The 22,892-nt window shown below is 37.2% G+C and overlaps 1 protein-coding gene across 4 annotated transcripts in view; it reads left to right on the top strand.

Moving 5' to 3' along the window:
- The window catches only part of LOC132008414 (leucine-rich repeat-containing protein 4C), a 436,841-nt gene extending 420,338 nt beyond the window's left edge, over positions 1 to 16,503 (top strand). For all 4 annotated transcript variants that reach the window (XM_059386960.1, XM_059386961.1, XM_059386962.1 and 1 more), the window contains one exon: positions 13,998 to 16,503. In XM_059386960.1, the coding sequence (XP_059242943.1) occupies positions 14,040 to 15,962 (1,923 nt within the window). In that variant the 5' untranslated portion in view covers positions 13,998 to 14,039 and the 3' untranslated portion in view covers positions 15,963 to 16,503. The remainder of the gene's footprint in view (positions 1 to 13,997) is intronic.
- Positions 16,504 to 22,892: the final 6,389 nt, after the last annotated feature.

The following is a 22,892-nucleotide window of genomic DNA, read 5'->3' as shown; positions in this document are numbered from 1 at the left end:
AACATTGGAAGGTGATTTTAAAATTGGAATAACTCTCTATATGTGGTATTTATTCTCCAGATTCCCAAGCATGGCAATTTAAATTATATTACTCATTATAAAAATCTATATGCCTTTTGGATGCTATTGTTGGTTTGTTTGTTTTCAACCTATAAAGGCAATGATGACCTTGCACAGGGCATTTCCTAAGGATTAATGAGCAGTTGAGGGTTAATGGCTATCAACTCCTCCTAGCTAGTCGTCAATCCAAAGGAAGCATGGGAAGCAAGGTCATTAACTACATTACCAACTTTCTGAAATCAAATCCTTCTCTACCTGCCTTGCCAAGATCTTATGTTGAAGATGGACTTGTTAGATTTTCAAAAGTTTCTTTAGTTACTTGCCTGTCATTAATCTAGACATGAGAATATATAAATATTAATGTAAAATATGAACATATAAAAGAATATATCATTAGCCCCTATGGACTAATAGAAAATGTCATGAGAAAAATAATTTTTCATACTTAGATTAAACATAACGCAATGTTCAGCCTCTTTTATCTGCTTTCTTTTTATTCCCTTTTTCAAACTGAAAGCCTAGAATCATTCTATTGTGGGTCCTGAGAGGCTAAAACATGTGTCTGATCTCTGCAGTTTAACCTCATTCAACAATAGATTTTGTGTTTGAGTGTGTATGAGGGGAAATTCTTATTGGGATTTTGGTTGTATTATTTGTAATAGAATATTACTTTTTTGGTTTGTTCCTGTTATACAATGATCTTCACTAATATTAATGAGCATGATATTTTCTGTTTAAGCATCAACCAAAACTATGTAAAATATTCTAAGAGATAAATATTAATAATTCAGTTACACTATCTCAGTGCATTTTCCTTTAAGGAATAAATGATGGTTAAATGAGGGATGGGGGAGGTTCTGGAGCAGAGAAGTCCTCATTTCATTATGCAGCATCCTGATTTTTACTTTGACACAAATTCCTTAAAAAAATGACAGGGAGTGACAAATTGTCACCTGAATACCAGTGTTAATGTATGTGGCAAGGATCACTGTCAAAAGGGAAGATGGCATTCCAAGACCTTTTCCAATGGACATTCGTCTAGAAGTATTTACTCAAGATGGGGTCTGACGGTCCTTAATTTTATACTCTCGGAAATTTGATTTGGGTAGCTCATCATGAGAAAGTTGTAGTCACACTTATAAACACATAAGACATGAATATAGAAAGCAGAATGCCAGTTTGTTAAATTATAGCTAAAGCTATAACAGACACTTCAAGTACTTCAGTCTGTCAAATCTTTTTATGTAGAACTTAAACTTTTTGGAGTCATAAATCTCCTTGAGAATATGATGATAAAACCAATGAATAATCTTCCTATAAAAATATACAATCTCCACACTTATACAAAAATTTGCATATAATTTCAGGAGATTCATAAATGGTTTAAAATCCATTTGTGAGCTTCTTAGGAGCTCTTGGATTAAACTATGCATTTTCATGAAAAAAAAAACATTATAATTCAATAAGGCAGTTGATGAGAAATCAACTAAGAAAACTTAATTGTATGATTCAAATTGCTTTAGCATCAGATTATAATTGTCTGATGTATCTGTCATTCTCCATAATTGGACTTCAGCTGTCACTGGGACTAGACAAATAACAATAACATAAATACAACAACAAATGTTCATACAGTATTGACTATATACCAGGCACTGTTCTAAATCCTTCTATGTATATATTAAATCATGTATTCTCACAATGATAGAGTATATATATGAGAGTATCCAACCTCTAGGCAATTTCACAGATGGATACTACACACATTTTTATCTCTGATTTAAAAAAAAAAATCTCTATATTGCATTAGCCTTCACTTAGTTATGTAAGTAGTTGGTAAGTACCAACTTTTCTTGAGCTTGCTCGCTTTCTTTCTCCCGTCCTTCCTTTCCTTCTGTCTTTCTGTGTGTGTGTGTGTGTGTGTGTGTGTGTGTAATGAAAGATATAATGTTACAATGTGCCATGTACTCTGGGTGTAATATTTAGGATACAGCTTGTTGATGGTAAAGAGAAATTTTCACTTAGTCTATTGTTTTCAATCACACCTTTACATGCTGAGTTTGGGCAATCTACTTTTTCAGAATTTATTTTTATATTTTTGTTTTATGTGCATGAGAGGCCAAGGAGTAATTACTAAACCCCTCTCTTTATCATTTGTACTAAGTTGTATACCATTTTAACTTTTTTGGTTCTCATACAGTTCTTATCAATGGACCTTTATATGTTAATTGTTATTAGAAAATCAGCGTATCATCCTGGCTCCTGACTGTGAATTAAAATATGGGCTACATTCAGTAATAAAATTCAACAAATATTTATTGCATGCCTAGAAAGCATCCAGGTCCTGTCTTTCAGAAGCTTATGATTAAATAGATTGAATACATACCCAAACATTTAGATTCCAACACAGTTGATAACTGCTATAGTCTTAGCATGACAGGCATTTCTGGAAGGATAGATTAGTCCCGGCCAATAAGACTAACGAAGGTCAAATAGAAATGGTCATTGTAAAATTGGCTCTGAGATTGGGTACAATTTTGACAGAAAAGTCAGAGTAGAACGTTGCTGGCAATGGAGACAACAGGAGCAAGGCTCTGAAGAGGAAAAGTAGGAGGCATATTTTTAGCATCAGAAACAGACTGCAGCCTAGACTGTATTATGGAGAACAGTGGGAGATAAGACTGGGAAAGCAGTATGGCGCAGGATCATGGAGTGTCCTATGTGTCACACTAACGTGGTAGTTTTTAAGAGGGCAAATTTGCCCTCCAGGGGACATTGGCAACGTCTGGAGACACTAGATCCTCACAACTGGGGGTGCTACTGGCATCTAGTGGGTAGAGGCAGTAAGGGATGTCGGCTTTATTCTCTAAAGCAAATGGGAACTATTGGTGTGTTATGTTTTCTTGAACTGTGATCACCTCGATTCCTAAGCTTGTTACACTAAATCTGGGAAGTGTTAACTGCATAGATCTCCCCCAGGAAAAGTATAAGAAGAAGAGAGCAATTCCGGAGATAAAGAATAACATGTATTAATCACGTTGTGGCCCTGAACCTGAGAAAAGAGAAAGAATTAAAAGGAAAAGCAGAATAGTGATGTTTTTACGCATTGGTAGGATCTATACTTAAAAATATTAGTGCAAAGGAGAAAGTAGGCATTTCTGATAATTGGGACAGTCTGATTTCATTTCCTGAAGAATGAAATATCAAGCAGTATATGGAGCTTAAGGTTTTAAGCTTTTTTCTCGGCTATTCATTTCACAAAACCAACAGAGCAAACATCTATCATAAAAATACAAACATATCTCTGAACACCTCAAATCCCACCCTTTCATTTGAGAAACAAGTCAGTCATTTATATTGCATTTCTTCATAAATAATAAACATCAAAAAGTGAATATGATCAAAAGGATTCATAACCAGCCAGAAACTTCATGCCAGGTATGTTTATCTCTCCTGCATCATGTGAGACTAAACAAGAAGGAAAAAACAAATTAATTTTATTTTTAGCCTTGCCAAGTCATGAGCTATATTTCTGGGTCTGCTTTTCTAACATGAAGTAGATTTGACTTTTCGTAGCGAAAACAGAGGTGGAGCTGTGACCGCCTACCATAATCCCCTGCCTCTTCCATCTTGTTCCTTTGGGTTGTGACGAAAGAATTAAGAGGTCTTTTTTTTTCAACCCATGGATTTTCTAATTAATGGTTCAAATGAGTTCCTGAAGCAGAAATGTGGTGATCAAGATCTCTTCCATTTTAAAGGGGATTTGAAGATTACTTGACTTTCTGCCCTATGAATTTCTGTTCTTTGCTCTAACGGCTCTGACCCGATGGAGTGACCCAGAAGCTGAGCCAGACCTCCCTACCTCTGATGTACATGTAGGTGCACTCGAAGAAGCAAATCAGGAGAACAACTTACACATTATCCACATTCGAATTTCAAGGCAATCATGCTATTTTAGGCACATACAGCAGAGGGCATTGTTTGGCCAAACTTAAATAGGGCTGCTATTAACAATAATAAAAAAAGGAAATCGAGAAGCCTTCCCCTGAAAACAAACACACAAAATAGAAAAAAGAGCTAGGAAACAATGAAATGAACTTTATATTGCATTGCGCTCCCTAACTTCTCTTTGTAGGAAGGACTTCTGTGAAAATAGTTAAAAGCTAGACAAGCATTGTTTCAGAAGTTGATGAAATTCCTACTGTGTGAGTTGGGCTCTACTAGATGCTAGGGATCCCTAGATCAATTAGTGAGTGTGATGTCATTTAGGTCCTCAGTGACTTTATAGCCTTAACTATCTACGGGCTGCTTAGACAACAGCTTACTCATTTATTCATTCATTCATACATTTAGCAAATATTTGAGGAACATTATTCCAGGTGAAAACTACTGAATAGGACAGACAAGTCTCTGCTCCATGGAACTTAAGATTCCATTCAGATGACACAGACAGTAAGGAAATAAGCATCTAAGGATATGAGAAAAATACCAACAATAAGTAAGATAAAAATTAATTATGGCGATATCATTGATGATGGTAGACACACTTCTTTAGGCTGGATGGTCAAGAAAAAAACCTCCTGAGAAGGAAAAATTTAAAGAATGTTCTGAAGGACAAGGAAAACCAACCACTCAAAAATCAAAGGACATGTGTTGCAGGCAGAGGGACCCTACTGCAAATGTCCCCAGGGAAGAAAACCTTGGTGCATTTGAGGACCAAAGGAAGTCCAATGTGGAAGTCCAATGAAGGGGGATAAAGAAAAGCTGAAAGGTACGAGACACAGGCAGGTATCAGATGATCTCGATTTGGGGACCAAAACAGTTTGCATTTTACTCTAAAAGGATATGGAGCGAATAGGGGCATTTCAGCAGAAGAATGCCATGAACATAGTTATATTTTTAAAATTAAAAAAATTAAATTTAAATTTAAAAATCTAAATGCCCTATGGAGAATTCACTGTGGTAAGGCAATTGCAAAGGTAGAGAAACTGGTCAGATGGTATTTCAGTGGTCCAAGTTAGAAATGAAGATGATTTGGCCTAGAGAGGGTCGAAAGGAAAAGTAGACTGATCTCAAGTTTTATTTTAGTGAATCCCATGAATAGTACTGTGTTGCATATAAATAAAGAAAAAGAAAAGTCAAGGAAGAGTCTTACATTTCTGCATTGAGCAACGGGCTGTGTGATAGTGGCATTTTGGGAGGTACAGGGGCAGGTTTCGGGATTTGTTTTTAGTTTATGCTATGACATTTAACTCAAGTAATTCTCTCAATGTCTATTTATTAATGGTATTACCATCACTCCCATTGAGAAAGGTGCACCTCGGAGAAAAACAATTTGCCAAAGATCAAACCGTCGGTAATACTGAGCCAACCTTCCAGTCCTCCTCATTCCATTCTCAATCTGGTTTTTCTTCCTCTAGGTTATGCTAATACAGCTTTCTGGCTCTTTCTGTGCTTCAGCATTGTTTCAAGTTGGAAAGTACGGTATTTCTTTAGGGAACCAAAATGGTACATGTGTTTAATCATCCTTGGTGTGCCATTTACAGAGTAGACACGAGCAATACCAGAGATCCGAGATGCCTCTCTCTTGACATGAACATCAGAGTTTCCAAAATCATACCCTCATCTCTGTGTATAATTTTTTTCCCATGTGACCACAGACAGAAGCTAATTTCGCCTTCATTGGTATTTCGTGGTCTACGGGATTTCAACGAGGGCTAATTAATTTCCACCTGTGCACATCTCAGTCATCAGATCATGAAGAGAAGTTTCATTTAGTTTTAAAGCAATGCTAGGGATGTGGATTATTGAAGTCGTAGGACTCTTCCGTCAACTGTTCCTCTTTCCAAAATTTCTTTTACATGTGAGGGCAGATCATTCTTTTTATACACAGTGCTCTCTCATCAAACCCTTTCCTGCCTAAGGGGATTGCAGTTTCTTTCTAAGTCTCTTTTTTGAAGGAAATCCAAACTTCCAGCAGACTTGTGGTGCCCCTCATTTGGGCCAAGTCAACTATTTAAATTCTGCTGCATAAGCCTTCTGCTTCCGGTAAGTCAGTTTTCCTTCATTTCATGCTCCTACTCCTCTGCTTTTTAAAGTAATCTCTTACCTCCTCCGCCACCACTCTGCCTCAATGCAAGTTTATGTCCCCTTAGAGACTTACATATGATCCTGAATCCTCTTAAAATTTTCTCTGATTATCTGCTATTTCTGATAATCCTTTATGGCATTTAAATACTGAATATGTTGGTTTGCATTAGTACCCAGGACATCTATATGTACACTTTTTAAATATGTATCTGTACATTTGTATTATAGCTCCAACAAGACTATAATATTCTAGAAGTCCTGGCCAATTTCATTCTTACAATCCTGACTGTACTGTCCAAGCAATAGCAACATGTTGGCCACATGATTTTTTTTTTCTTTCCTTTTCTTTTTTTTTTTAATACATAGTTCTCTCTACTCATTGTTTCTTTTCACCTGATGGTCTTGTAATTGTGTCACTTCTAAACCCTGAACATATGTATTCTTTTGCTATAAATCAAGTAAGTCTTAGAGAAAAATGAAAACACAGACTCAGGTATCATCATCATCATCATCATCATCTTCTTCTTCTTCAATCTCAATTTCTTCCAGTTTTCTAGAAACATTGCCAAGTCAGTGTGTTCAGCCAAGGAACCTCCTGTTGACTTGACAGGTTGAGTCCCTGGTTTACAGCCATTTAAATGTTGTATTACTTCCATTACATTTGCCTACAGGGTCAGCCCTAGGCAGGGTTACAAAAATTTTCTTCTCACTGGAAATCTGCAGAGCAACAAAAAACTATATAAGGAGTAGAGAAAACTCAACCGACTTAAAAAATTGGGTTTCAATTGGGGAAAAAAATAAATTATATTAGAAAATATTTATAAACGAATTTTAATTTGGAGAGGTAAGCTATCTTTGATAATGGTGTTATTCGAGGTGCTATTTTTTCTTCTCTGGTGTATTCTAGCACTCTTTAAAATTTAAAGAATTATACAGGAAATGACTGCAGTAGAAAGCCGTTTAGCATGATAGGGATGCAGCTTACCTCTTTTCTGACTAACGGATGCCTCAGTTTACGCTGTTTCCTTTGGTAGGTTTCAAATTTATAACGGTACACAAAAATCAGAATTTTTCTGCTGTCTTACTTGTTATTTCTTTGCCATTGGTTTCAGAAATGGGGAGATGGTGAGAGAAAAAAAGTGAGAGGGAGGGAGAGACCAGGGAAGAGGGAGAAAGGAGAATGAATATGTAAGTATCAAGATAGGTTGACTGTAAGTGACCAAGAAAGAGTAATTGTTTATGCTGTAAGAAGTTGAATATTTTATATCCTAAGAAAATGTAGAGGAAAGATAGTAACAGGATTCATTAATTCAGTTGCCCATCACGAATATAAAAAAAATACAAATTCTTCCCTTCTTTCCATTTTCTTTCCTTGGCATAACTGCTTTATCCTCAGGTTTCCTCCTTTCTTGGCCACAAGATGGCTTCAGCAACTCTAGGCATCTTATACTCACAACGATATCCAGAAACAGAATAAATAACTATTTCTTCCCCCTGTTTTTCTTCTTATTAGTGGGAGAAAAAAAATTTCCAGAACCCCTCAGCTGACTTCTTCTCACATCTCATTGGCCAAATTGTGTCACCTATCCAGACCTAACCAGTCTCTGGCAACAGAAATGTTACAACCAATATTTGTTTAGATAAGAGCTCAGCAAACTATAGTCCAGAGGTTAGCCCTAGGAGCTAAGATTGTTCTTGAATTTTTTTTTTTAAGATTTTATTTATTTATATGTTAGAGAGAGAGAGCGCGCGCACAAGCAGGGGGAGTGGCAAACAGAAGGAGAAGTAGGCTTCCTGCTGAGCAAGGAGCCTGATGTGGGACTCAATCCCAGGATTCTGGGATCTGACCCAAGTCAAAGGCAGAGGTGCAACTGACTAAGTCAACCAGACGTCCCTATTCTTGAATTTTTAAATAGAAAACAATGTTGAGAATAATATTTTGAGAGGCACCTGAGTGGGTCAGTTGGTTAAGCAGCTGCCTTCGGCTCAGGTCATGATCCCAAGATCATGGGATCCAGCTCCACATTGGGCTTCCTGCTCAGTGGAGAGCCTGCTTCTCTGTCTGCCTCTGACCTTCCGCCCTACCCATTTTGCTCATTCTCTCCTTCTCCCTTTTTCAAAAAAAGAATAATATTTTGAGACATGTGAAAATGGTATGAAATTCAAATTTCAGTGCTCCTAACAGGTTTAATCAGAACCACAGCCATATCCACTCATTTACCTTTTCACTACAACTACTTTTAGGCTACAATGGCAGAGTAGCATAGTTACAACAGGAGATCATATGGCCTGCAAAGCCTAAAATATTTACTCTCTGGCCCTTTACAGGAAAAGTTTGCCTAGCCCTAGCTTAAACCAAATTCTATTTACCCAGCAGTCCTGAGTCAGACTCTTCCAAAGAAGAGAATATAGTTTCATGATTTAAAAAAAATTTTTTTTAAGGATGGGAATGAAGATTCCCGAACAAAATGTTCTAGGGCAAGAGTAAGGAATGAAAGTGTTGGGGAGGCAACAAATGTGAAGAAAGAGAGAAAGAGAGGTTCAAGCACAATTTAAATGAATAATCCATTCTTAGTGCTGTAAAAAGCTGACTCCCAAAACAACTTGTTGAAAAAACAGAGCAAGTTTATTGCTCATTCTGTTAAGAGAGGCCACCATCTCACATAGGTATGGGAGGATCTGTGAATAGAGTGGTAAAGATTAGGACAGAATTTATGGAGAATTGGAAGTCTGATTTGAGGGGAGTTTTCACTGTGGGAGGTTGATTAGGAGAGAGTTAGGATTGCAGTACAGCCATCTAGGATTTGTGAAAATAGCTAGGTGAGGCAAGAGATTAAAAGAATCTTAGAGAATGAACTGCCATTAGATGTCCTGATGGGTCTTTGGGCAGATTCCTAGAGGGGCAATGAAACAATTTGCTTGGACAGGAGAGTCCCCACAGATAGAGAGGCTAATAAAGATGATGGAAGAGCAAACATCATGGGTATGTCAACAGAAAGGTCTTGTTTGGAGGTCTGTTTCCAGGCTGAGTGTGGGGCAAGTGGTTTTGGTTCTCAGAATTTAGGAGATTCATATGAGGGTGGAGATTTGCTGGAGATAATTATGAGGGTGACTGTGTGTTCTGTGGGCAAGAGTGGTTGTGGCTAATAAATTCACCTTTCTTTTACCTGGCTTCCAAACCAGTTCTAATACCTAGACTTAGTTTCTGCTAACTGAGCAATGAAACTGTGCTAAATAGAGCAGCCCCCTGTATCTCAGTGCACTGAAGCATGGGTAGGGAAAGAAGAAAGGTCTGTTGACAAAGTCAGAATATCCTCTGGGACAAGGCTGAAAGTATTACAGCTTAATTCAAAACCCATACAGATCCATTGGTAAATAAACCCTGTCAGATGACATTGTAATGGATAGAGCCTACTTTTAAATTGATTTCTTTTTGATGTGATAAAATCATCTTATGAAAGAGATGCTGAAACATGGCTTTTAATGTAAAGTAACATAATTTAGATTTTAAAAATAGAAAACCTTTTGTTGATAGTAGGTTATTCGATTCAGTGCACGTACCAAGCGTTATTTTCTGTGGGTTATAAATTACCTTTGAACTGGCTATAATTCATAAATCGTTACTTATGACTGATTTATAGGAAATCTCATTAATAGCAAGAGTAGAAAGACCTTGAAGTAAGTAAGAAAGAGAAAATAAAAGAGCCTGGGGATTGAAAAAGGAGAGACACATGCACTCTGCAATTAATTGCAATGTATTGGATTTGCATATGAAAGCGTGCTTCTGATCATTGCAGTTAATCCTTACTATAACTCTGAGTAATAGATATTAGTGTTATTCCTATCTTATATAAGAGGAAGAAACTGAGTGTTCCATCATTTTATTTTTAGTTTGAATATGTTTTACATATTTATTATAAATTGCTAATTATGAGCTGGTAAGTATGTGTATGTATATATATATGCATATAGATGTATATAGATGTGTGTATATGTATGTGTATATATATATATATATATATATATATATATATATATATATATATGATATTGCTAACAAAAGCCTTTTGAATAGATGGAAAAGTAAAGTAAAGAGAAATGAGAAGTGAAGTATCTTTCCCAGTTGCAGAGTCATGGAAGTTTAAGCCGGCATTTAAATTTAGGAAGGCTTTACCAGAGCCTTTTCCTTTGACCATGGGACATGCCTCCTTTGCTATTTCTTATTTTAAAGAGAAAAGGATAGCAAATGGCTTATCTTAAGCAAAGGACTTAGCTTCTGCACTTCTGTGCTATGTCCAGTCAATCAGTTATTTCTCTATATCTCTATTACCAGAGACCCCAGGATTCCAAGAGTCAGAGGGTAGGGAGGTAGAAGGTGAACTAGAGGAGTAGGACCCTTGGACCCGAGTCCTAAAAATAACCATCAGTTAATGTATCAGAGATTTTATGTGCTATTTTCTAAATGCCCAATTACCTTAAAAAGTGTGTGTTGGAGGGAGGGGAGCAAATGTATAACTACACCAAATCATATGAATGAAAAATTTTCAGTGGTCATGTCACTGGAAATGTAAGTAAGATTCTATTTAAAGTGGAAATCCCTAAGGGTTTTTAAGGTCATGCTTGAATTTACAATAAAAAATATCTCCTAATCTAGCTCAGGGTGAGAAGCCTACCAATCTTATTGTTGTCACTGTGTAAATAGGACAATAGAGTAGACCTATAAAGCCATCAACAAGATTATTAAGATGAGCAGCCCCCCCCTGCTATTTAGTGATTAGTTGTTTTAAAATGTAGATTTTATTATTATTTGGTATAATGAGACAAATCAGGAGACAATTGTCATTGAAGAGATACATTCTTTTCTTTACTCACAGTTCCCAAGAGGAGGGGGCATGCTATGTCCTAAGGGGGCCACACAAGGAAGCACCAGGGTCAGTCACAGGGGTAGAAGGAATAAGGAAAACTCTGAGCAAGTGCCTTTATTATGGTTTGTGAGAGAAAGCAAGAGATGGCAGGGTAAGCAGGCTTGCAGCTGTCATTGCCCTGTGAGATCCTGAGAAAGGAGCTGATTGGGGTATAGGCTTCAGGTTGATGAAAAGCATGCTTGTGGGCAAGTCCTTTACTATTTCAAGGAATTGGCTAGTCCTTGAGGGGCTCTCTCTGGAACAACAAGGCCCCAGATAACAAAACATCAGAAAATACAGAAGATAGGGTCACCTGAGTGGCTCAGTTGGTTAAGCGTCTAGACTTTTGATTTCCACTCAGGTCATGATCTCAGGGACATGAGGTGGAGTGCTGCATCAGGCACCATGCTGGGTGTGGAGTCTGCTTAAGATTCTCTCCCTCTCCCTCTCCTTCTGCCCATCTCCCCCCAACTGGTGAGCTCTCTCTTTCTCTTAGAAGAAAGAATGAAAGAAAGAAAGGAGAGAGAGATGGAAGGAAGGAAGGAAGGAAGGAAGGACGGACAAAATTATAGGAAGTAGAAAGTCATGATTACTATATTAGTCTCTATCACTACACATACACAGAGTTGTAACTAGATAGTAACTGCTTCTACACATTTACAAAAGCCTTTTTACCCAGTGTCTAAAGTGTGACAGGTGAGAAAAACCATCAGACATGGCTTCTGTCCTTGTGGTGTTCATAGGATGGTGGGAGAAGCAGGACCAGAGACTAATGATCTAGTACTAATGATCATAGTACTGGAATCTATCTATCTATCTATTTATCTATCTATCTATCTAGATCTATATATATATATATAGATATAGATATATGTATGGTGTGAAAAGTCAATCTAATCAATCTAGAGCTGCAGCAGCCTGGAAGAAAGAACTGTCTCTTTCCCAGGCTCTCCATTCTCACACCACAGAGAACGGTTTACTGTCCCTGGACATGCAAGCATCTTTCTGGGTCCTAGTCTCTTGGCTGAACGTGTTCCTTGGCGAAAATGCTCTTCTTTCCTTTTTTTTTTTTTTTTAAATCAACTTCTTCTAGAGAACCTAGATCAGGATCCTCTTCTTTTAAAATCCTCTGATTTACCAGCACGGACTGAGCTGATCTGATATCAGTGCCCCTGTGCCAGAGTGGCCTGGCCTCATACCAATGAACATATGTTATCGTGATTCATCTTTGGCCTATCTGTCTCCCCTTTTAAATGATCATTTCCTCAGGGGTAAGGATGATGGTCTTCATCTTTATATGCTCAGCAAGATGTCTGGGTGAGGGCAAGAACAAGAACGGTAATAATAATGGCTGACATTACGGAGCTTTTAACATGGGAGAGGCATTATTCGAAGCACTTTATCTGTTTTAACTAATTTTATCCTCACAACAACACTAAGGGTATGCACTATTGTCATTCTGATTTTGCAAGTGAGGAGGATGTGTTATGGAGAAGATTAATAAGTAGTCCAAGGTGACACATAATAAGTACTGAATTAGTGCCTTTTTGAGTTGGAAGGTAGTGATCGCCATCCCATTTTTTTTTTATTTGTTTGTTTCTAAGAGATTCATAGAAGGGACACTTTATTGAGATGAGAGTTTGGAAGAAGTCATTACACAGGTGTCCAGTTCATGATAAGAATGAGACAAGCACTGGGTAACCCAAAGCTCCTTTAAAATTCCTTCCTGTGCTGGAAGAGATGCAGAAAGTAAGTTATTTTATTCCCCTTCCCACAAATCTACTTAAAATCAGCGAGAGTAGGGGTACAAGATATATAGTATTTCTGTTATACTAAGGTGTCCTCTGTACCTAAAAGTTATGTTTCATGGAAATTGTTTAATTTGTTTAATTTGTGGTCTGTAGTTGTTGTATTATAGTGAGTTTGAGTATTTGAAAATCTCTAAAAGTTTAGGTACATTTGTACATGCCATTGTTTCAGTGCATCTTCACAGTTGCCAGGGTTCAGAGCTCAGGACACCCCCCAGAAAATTTTAGATTTATTTTAGATTATTTTAGAGAAATTAATCATGAAAAAATATTTTGTCTTTGCCATTGTTCTCCCGGAAACTTTTTAATGGAGATTTGAGATCATATGCTCTTGGACCAGTCAGGTGAGTGTGTGAGTCCTGGTTCTGTACTTATAAACTTTGTGACTTTGTTTCCCTATGACTTCTTCATTTGGAAGTCATAACCTCTTCATTTTGGAAATGGAGACAGTGAACCTCCCTACCTCAGAGCAGTGGTGTAAGGACAAAAGAGGATCAGTCCACGCACCCTATGTAATCGAAAAGGACCCCATTCACAGAAGGGCCCACGCTTGGTTAATGCTCTGTTGTTACACAGAGTTGAAAGTCTTCCTAATTTTTAAGAAGCCATCCTCCAGTTTCATTTGGCACTGGACCCTGCAAATTATGTAGCTACTCCTGGACAGGATTGCTTGTGAAGTCTATAGCCCATGGTGCCTGGCATATAGAAGAATCCTCAATACAATCTCAGCTATTACTGGTTTTGTAAGGGAGCTTTTTGTTTGTTGGGTATAGGGCCAAATCTTATTTTCTGTACTTTTCCAATCTGGTCTGGCCTTTGAACCTGCTGATGGGGTCCATCTCATATGTCCTCATGCATTCAAGTCATACTTGGTTGCTGAACACTACTGTAAGGTGTTTCCCCTCATTCTCTGTGAGCGCACACTTGATATGGGCTGTAGAAGACTGCTAATTTGAAGTACAGAAACATTTTCTCTATAAATATGAGCCACATCACTCAATAAAAGGACATTAGATTGGTTGTTTGCTAGTGTGAGAAATGATGGCCTTAGCTGGTATATTATGTCACTGACTTTGCTCCAGGAAGACATTTGGAGGAGATCTAATGTTGCTCTTTCTTTGCTCTTATGTTGCAGACTATTTGAACTCCAGACGGACCAACACCAGATAAATTATGAATGTTGAACAAGATGACCTTACATCCACAGCAGATAATGATAGGTCCTAGGTTTAACAGGGCCCTATTTGACCCCCTGCTTGTGGTGCTGCTGGCTCTTCAACTTCTTGTGGTGGCTGGTCTGGTGCGGGCTCAAACCTGCCCTTCTGTCTGTTCCTGCAGCAACCAGTTCAGCAAGGTGATTTGCGTCCGGAAAAACCTACGGGAAGTTCCAGATGGCATCTCTACCAACACGCGGCTGCTGAACCTCCATGAGAACCAAATCCAGATCATCAAAGTGAACAGCTTCAAGCACTTGAGGCACCTGGAAATCCTACAGTTGAGTAGGAATCATATTAGAACAATTGAAATCGGGGCCTTCAATGGTCTGGCAAACCTCAATACTCTGGAACTCTTTGACAATCGTCTTACTACCATCCCAAATGGAGCTTTTGTATATTTGTCTAAACTGAAGGAGCTCTGGTTGAGAAACAACCCCATTGAAAGCATTCCTTCTTATGCTTTTAACAGAATCCCTTCTTTGCGCCGACTAGACTTGGGGGAATTGAAAAGGCTTTCATATATCTCAGAAGGTGCCTTTGAAGGTCTGTCCAACTTGAGGTATTTGAACCTTGCCATGTGCAACCTCCGCGAAATCCCTAACCTTACACCTCTCATAAAACTAGATGAGCTGGATCTTTCCGGGAATCATTTGTCAGCCATCAGGCCTGGCTCGTTCCAGGGACTGATGCACCTTCAAAAACTGTGGATGATCCAGTCCCAGATTCAAGTGATTGAACGGAATGCCTTTGATAACCTTCAGTCACTCGTGGAGATAAACTTGGCACACAACAATCTAACACTACTGCCTCATGACCTCTTCACACCCTTGCATCACCTAGAGCGGATACACTTGCATCACAACCCTTGGAACTGTAACTGTGACATACTGTGGCTCAGCTGGTGGATAAAAGACATGGCCCCCTCCAACACAGCTTGTTGTGCTCGATGTAACACTCCTCCCAATCTGAAAGGGAGGTACATCGGGGAGCTTGACCAGAATTACTTCACATGCTATGCTCCTGTGATTGTGGAGCCCCCAGCAGACCTCAATGTCACGGAGGGCATGGCAGCCGAGCTGAAATGTCGGGCCTCCACGTCCCTGACCTCTGTATCTTGGATTACCCCAAATGGAACGGTCATGACACATGGGGCATACAAAGTGCGGATAGCTGTGCTCAGTGACGGCACATTAAATTTCACGAATGTAACCGTGCAAGATACAGGCATGTATACATGTATGGTGAGTAATTCTGTCGGAAATACCACTGCTTCTGCCACCCTGAATGTTACTGCAGCAACCACTACTCCCTTCTCTTACTTTTCAACCGTCACAGTAGAGACTATGGAACCTTCTCAGGATGAGGCACGGACCACAGATAACAACGTAGGTCCCACTCCAGTGATTGACTGGGAGACCACCAATGTGACCACTTCTCTCACGCCACAGAGCACAAGGTCGACAGAAAAAACATTCACCATCCCAGTGACTGACATAAACAGTGGGATCCCGGGAATCGATGAGGTCATGAAGACCACCAAAATCATCATTGGCTGTTTTGTGGCCATCACACTCATGGCTGCAGTGATGCTGGTCATTTTCTACAAAATGAGGAAGCAGCACCATCGGCAAAACCATCACGCCCCGACAAGGACTGTTGAAATCATTAATGTGGATGATGAGATTACAGGAGATACACCCATGGAAAGCCACCTGCCCATGCCTGCTATCGAGCATGAGCACCTAAATCACTATAACTCTTACAAATCTCCCTTCAACCACACAACAACAGTTAACACAATTAATTCAATACACAGTTCAGTGCATGAACCGTTATTGATCCGAATGAACTCTAAAGACAATGTACAAGAGACTCAAATCTAAAACATTTACAGAGTTAGAGAAAACAAACAATAAAAAAAAAGACAGTTTATTAAAAATGACACAAATGACTGGGCTAAATCTACTGTTTCAAAAAAGTGTCTTTACAAAAAAAAAAACAAAAAAGAAAAGAAATTTATTTATTAAAAATTCTATTGTGATCTAAAGCAGACAAAATTATGTGTATTCCTCAGAACCTGTTTTTGCTGCACTTATTTACTATTTTCCCACATCTCATCCCTGCCTTCCCTGGTTGCCATATTTTTCATAGATCTCAAGTCCCTAAAGAACTGGCCTAGGAAATTTTGTAAGAATTCTGTTACACTTTGAGATTTTTATGGTGAATTCTAGTGGTGAGAACCAGTCTATTTTGTCTTTCTTTCTTTCTTTTTTTTTCTCTTTCCTTTCTTTCCCTCATGCCCTTATGAAGTAGTCCAATGGGGAATGCAATATTAGAAATAGATTTTTAAGAGAGAACGAGATTAAAAAAAATGCAAGATCTTATATTTTTCATGTAATGACCTGTTCTGTATTTATGAGAACCATTCAATGACAAAGAAAAAAAAAAAAAAAAAGAAAAAAGAAAAAAAAAAGAAAAAGAAAAAAAAGAAAAAAAGTAAGCAAACAGATTAATTTACATATGAGCATCTATAAAAACCCATGATCTTTTAAACACCTCTAGAACCAGAATTTGTAGTTCAAAAACTAAAAAAATAAGGTTATAAATAAAATATTGTTGGTTTTTCTGTACCTGGACACAGCTCATTTGTAGTATGGCTCAAATGTGAGAAACTTGAAGGTAATTAGATTTCCTACTTTCTAAGAAAGAAAAAAGTATTATATTCTTCAGTCCCAGCATCAGTCTCTTTGGGGTCCTATTTCATTAGCTGACTTGAATGTTGGACCTATCTTCAAGGATGCTGTGGTATTTTATTTTTCTTCTTCTCACTAGGAGCACCCTTTGTAGAATGCGCAGATTAAAAAACAATGGTTTTGTGAAGTACATTCAATCCCACTTGGAAGAAAGTTTCATTATAATCTAGTCACTGTCTCCTAAGTTAAGTCCTATTGACTAAAGTACAACAAGAGAATGTGAAGGTATTCTAAATTATCTAAGTTGAAAAATAATTTTTGGTGCTGAGTATCAGCAAATTCAGCTCAATTCCACAATAATTATTAAATACCTTCTGTTTTAAACACTGATTTTAGTGCTGTGGGTACACAATTGACAAGGCCTGCTTCTTGTCCTTAAATCACTCATGATCTATATGAAATATGATTAGAAAAATATCAGCCTCTTACTCAGGGCTAACTCTAATTTTACTGATAAATGGAAGGTCATGAATTGGGAACCTGAAATTTCAAAAATATTGGTTATTATTACAGAAAGCTCCTTGATTTATGGTTTCTTCCATCCTTCTGGAAGAACTGACTCTCTTCTTTCAAATGGAAATTGCAGAGCTATAAAGTTGTGTGAGTATTGATTTGCCATGATGGGTGTGTGCGCACCAAGAGATAGCCATGTCAATACAGTAGTAATTCACTAAAGGTCCTTGAAGGAACTGGAGAAACATTACGTATGAGAATATACACTAGCTTCCAACTAAAAGAGGAATTTGCTGGTTCTTAGTACATTGGCACTCTCCTGATATTTTAACATTGTATGTCTATGACTTCTGTCCTGATCTATGTGAAGCAAAGTGAAAACAGACACCTCTTATTACTGACCTTGAAACCTACCTCCTCATTGGTGAAACAACTGATGCCCAAGCTGTTGAATACTTCATCTCCTAATGGAGGAACTTAAGTCTGCAGGCTGGAGCTCACACCAGAGTGTTGTGTTCTCCAGGTGTGGAGAATCAATCATTGCTCTCAAAGCAGGTCAGAGAACGGGAATGAAGGGAAGAAAATGAGTAAGACCACATAAGGGTTTTACCTCTTTATTTTTTTTTTTTTTTTAGATCACTAATTCTCCAGTAGCTTTTTCATCCCTAGTATTTCATCTCCCTTTGTTAGGGACACTATTCACATTTACTTTTACTGTGGGGAAGACGCCCCCAAAAGAGGAAAACACATGTTGGCGGTCACTGGCCAAGCTATTCAGTATAGAATGTACTTAATATATTACCAAGATGTAGATCACAAAGCAAACAAACAACCCACCAAGGGATATCCAGCAGGTGCTAGTCCAAAGAAGAGTATTATAAGCCAAGAGGGAAAAGAATCCTGCCATCTCTACTTGATCTATGTTCACTGAGCTCTCTCTTAGCAGGCTCTGAACCTTCACTCACTTTGAGCTGATAATTCTTAGGGAGTTAGTCCCAGCACACAACTCCCCTTAGCTGTAAGGGTTGGCCGAATGATTGGAAAAATCCTACTAAACAGAATGAAAGGTGAACTCAAACTAAAAAGTTAAGAAAGCATACATTTCAGTCCTATAGGAGATTATAGTTGCTGCAATAAATACATTCTGGAAGCAAAAGTATTGATGAAAGACTGGTTAAGCCAAACTTGACCTTCACAGTAAATTTAGAAACACTTTTGAATAAACATCCTCATTGCAGGTTGTGGGGTTGAAGAGTGGGGTGCTATAAATGCATTACCTAGAGTTATGTGTCTAGAGGTTTATGATTAGCAGGGTTTGTGTTTGCTCTGCATAGCACACTTGGCTTTTGGCCCTCAGTATAGGAGTTGTACTGTGTACTGTGTACTGTGCACTGTGTAGACATGTGAGAGACCATCATGCACTGTGGACTTCTTGGTCCACCAGAAAGCTCACGTGACTGTCAACATCTGGTATGTCCTTGTAACAAAACATAATCCCATGTCAATCTCTCTTTTTATTCTATCCAAAGACAACAAGTGGTAGTACTCTTAAATACTCATGTGCATCAAAAATATGTCTTTACAAGGAACCAGGTTAAGGTAACCTGATGATAATTGAGTGTGTGTGTGTGTGTGTGTGTGTGTGTGTGCTTTTCCTTACTAAAGGTATGTAGTTTGCTTCAGGGAAACATCAAGGGTGTTTTAGAAAGATTATGCAACATTTCCTTTTTCTATGAGGAATCCTGTACACCTGGCTATCATGTCAGTCTCCTGACTTCTTCTGAATATGTTTGAATACATTTTCAGTGGCAAAATGGGAGAATTTGGTATAGTTCATGCACGTAGGCCCTGATACAGCTTTACTAATTTTCCCCTCATATTCTAAATATTCTGTAATCAAATATCATCTTTTCCCAAACTGAAATAGGTCATTTGATCTTGGAACGTTAACCAGTATTTGTTTGAGGAGAAAGATTTTGCTAGTCCATGATTGCTCTGAGGTCTTATAATCAAAGAGTTAAAAATCAGAATATTTGAGATTCTACACTTTGAAATTCTGACTATAGATTGCTGGAAAATAACTTGATGGTAGAAAGCTTAGTTGCATGAAGGAAGGAAAAGAAGACTTTTTTTTTTTAAATAGAAGTTACCAAAAGATTAAAAAAATTTTTTTAATGGATGGTCCCAGAGTATCACCATTTCCAAGGTAAATACTGAAAGGTGGAAAAACATTAATAACATTAATGAATCCTTTATCCTTTTGGTATAATCTTCGAGATGCTTAGAAAAGCAGAAGGGTCAGGTAACCAGTTGTAAATACAGTGCAGTGCTCTAAAGCAATGTAATTTTTAAATTATGTGTTCAGTTGTTGATCTGGTCTTCAGGCTGCTAGTTTCAATAAGGATATTGAAGATAATAGTATTATTAAACATCACATATATAACATGTGGGGACTGAGGAGTCAGACTCCTCTAGGAAACCATTCTTTTATTTCTAAAATATATTAGAAACAATATATTGTTAGAAACAATATATTGTGCTAAAATATATTAGCACGCATTATATTTGATCAGAATGTGATTTCTGTACAAAGCTACTTTATTGATTTATTTTTAGAAGATTTTATTTTTAAGTAATCCCTACACCCAACATGGGGCTCAAATTCACAACCCGGGGATCAAGAGTCACTTACTCTTCTGACTGAGCCGGTCATGTGTCCCTGTACAAAAGCGACTTTAGATAAAAATGAGTTTTAAAAATTGCCTTAAAAAAATACAAGGTATCTTGTATTCTTTTTCTTCTGCCATAAGGAGAGAGATGAATTCCTAAAGACTCTGTGTTGGATAGAAACCAGCTGTGACACTGTTGTCTCTCCATGCACCAGCAGGATACAAAATAAGATACGTCTGGCTCCATGAGAGGAAAAAAGAAATGTCGAATAAATAAGAGTGCACTATCAATTAAGATCCAAATTTAGATGCTGAGAGAAGCATTCTTGCAACACAAATCAGTTCGTGTCCTTTGTTTTTTTTTTTTTAAGTGCCTGGGGCTTCACCCTTTCTTAGCGGTTATTTTAAAAATATATATGCATTACATATAAAATTGTATGATTAAATTGGATAACAAGTGTTAGAAGCAGTAGGTGAGACTGTCACTCATTTTGCTTTTGCATGAAAAGAATAAACAGAAAATAAAGGGTGGGACGTTGTATTGAGACAATCAATTACGCTGTTTTCATGAAAGCACATGATACTGGAAGATCCTTCTATCTTGTAAATTTTGTCAAGACCAGGAAGCTAGGATTCTCACACAACCACTGCACAAAACACAGAAAGTAAGGACCTCTGAAACTCCAGACCGTTAAAGCCTTATCTTTCAAAATTTGGTCCAGTAATTTAATTTCTCTTTCCAGATTATTAAGACTACACTTTATTATCTATTTAATGCTGAATTGCTGAGTTTGAATTTGTCCAAATGGCATCAGTCTTGTCTTTATCTGGCTGGCAGAGGTAGTGAATATATGACATTTAGTTCAGATGAAAGAGAAGCTTCAGTGTGGTTTGAAGGAGAGGGACTGGTCTCTGTGGTGGCAGGGAAATCCCTTCTGATGTATGTCCCATAATCCTGAGAACTTGACAAAATAGCCACTACCTCGGCCCCAAGATATCATGATGAAAACCTATTATGGGAACCCCTAACATTTATTATGTCCATAGATCAGTAAGGCTTTCTGAATGACGATTAGTAAATCTCCTTACTTCTCAGCCCCTAGTTCCACATTAGAAGAGGTAAAAACAAAGTGCAAATTAATTTCTATTTAAGCACAGCTGCTAGTTTTGTAGCGTGTATGGTTCTCTAAGAGAAATAAGTGACACATCAACCCAGCTAAATATATAAAGCATACACAAGAGTAATTATGATATATTTTATGGTATATACTTTTTTATGGGAGCTACTATAAAATTTTAAATCAAATAATTTGTAATACTAGGGAAATCATGAGTTTCTTTACTAACAGAATCTTTATGAAGAAAAATTAACCTTAACAAAATGTGTAAAATGCCTCAAAAGTCAAATGTTGAAGTGGAATTCCCAGTCCTATGGCTAGTTCTGTTTTTGAGAAATAAAGTTTTACAAAATGAAAGAGAGAAGTAATAAAGTTTCTCTTTCCAGCATCCCTCATGCAAAATAACTCATAATTGTAAAGGTATTTTTCAACATAAATTGACTGTTAAAGAATGAACTTTAGTTCACTCTGGCCATAAAAAATGTCATGTAGCTATGTATTCTCACCTAAATTTTTTTCAAGAGTCTTACAAACAAACCACTCTTAAAAAATCAATGCCAGTTTTTATGGGCTCAATTGCATTTTCGGTTTTTAATACATATTCTTAACCTATGTAGAAGTATATTTTATCCCAACATGTGTTCTGGTTCTCCAGAAGTCCTCTAAAATCAGGATCTATCACTTCTACACAATAGTTAGTTACACGATCTAGAGTGCAACTCTAACAATATTGAGCACAACTCACACAGGTGAATAAATTATTTCCTAAGATTTGTAGGTCTGGTACCTCTTTTGATTTCTACTTCTGAACTCTGCTTAAAAGATCTGGTATTTTTATTATAATTAATATAGTCTACCTCCAAGAAATTTGAAGAAACCAGGAATTTCACAATACTGAGAAATGCTTTAAAAGCTGCACTGTGTATATATATATATATATATATATATATATATATATATATGAAAATAACTTTATATATGAAAATAATTTTATATATGTAATTGATCTATCTATCTAATCTATAATTTTGAAAACACAAATGTGTTACTATACTTCCTATCAAAGATAAATAACAATATATATTGATTATTCATCAGAAAGTATATGCTAATCAGATAAAAATCTCATTTATTGGCCAACCTGGTTTCAACTTATTCACATTACCATTAAATGCTTATAAAACTCTATTTATAACAAATCTTGAGAATGATTTATAATAGGTAATTAAAAGTCATTTTAGTAACCAGAGGAAGCACTGATGTTCAGGAGTAAAGATCCACAATTAATGTCAGAAATAAACTGGGTTTGTGCAAATTAGTGAGATACCATTAAGTAATCCTAAAGTAATTCAAAAATAAGAATTGTGTGCTTTATAGCTTAGAAAGGCTTTCATCTGTTTCCTTATTTGTTGAGCCTTGAAAGAATGGTATGGGAGTATATTTTAATTAATGTATCAAGTTCCCTGTATTTTTCTGTAGGTAGAACTATTAATATTTTGAAGCCCTAAACAGAATAAAAAGAAAACAAAACACTGGGAAAGAGAAAAAAGGAAGTTGTATAAGGAGAAAACATGGTTAGAGTATTTTTAGGTTAGAATGGATTAATTTGCATAGGGAGAATGAATTGAGCAACCCAAATCCAGGCATTGTTCAAGACTCTGGATATACAATAGTGAACAAAATAAAGCTATGCCCTGTATGATAGCGTGACCAATTCATCTTAGTTTGCTTAGGCTTCCCTGGTTTTAGCAATGAAAATCCTGTGTCCTAGGAACCCCTTGATTCAAGGCAAGCTGGGATGGTTGGTCACGTTCTTCCAG

This window comes from Mustela nigripes, unplaced genomic scaffold (genome assembly GCF_022355385.1).
Source record: "Mustela nigripes isolate SB6536 unplaced genomic scaffold, MUSNIG.SB6536 HiC_scaffold_148, whole genome shotgun sequence".
NCBI classification, from domain to species: domain Eukaryota; kingdom Metazoa; phylum Chordata; class Mammalia; order Carnivora; family Mustelidae; genus Mustela; species Mustela nigripes.
Note: the sequence above shows the minus strand (reverse complement) of the source record. Positions and strands in the feature narration are given on the sequence as shown.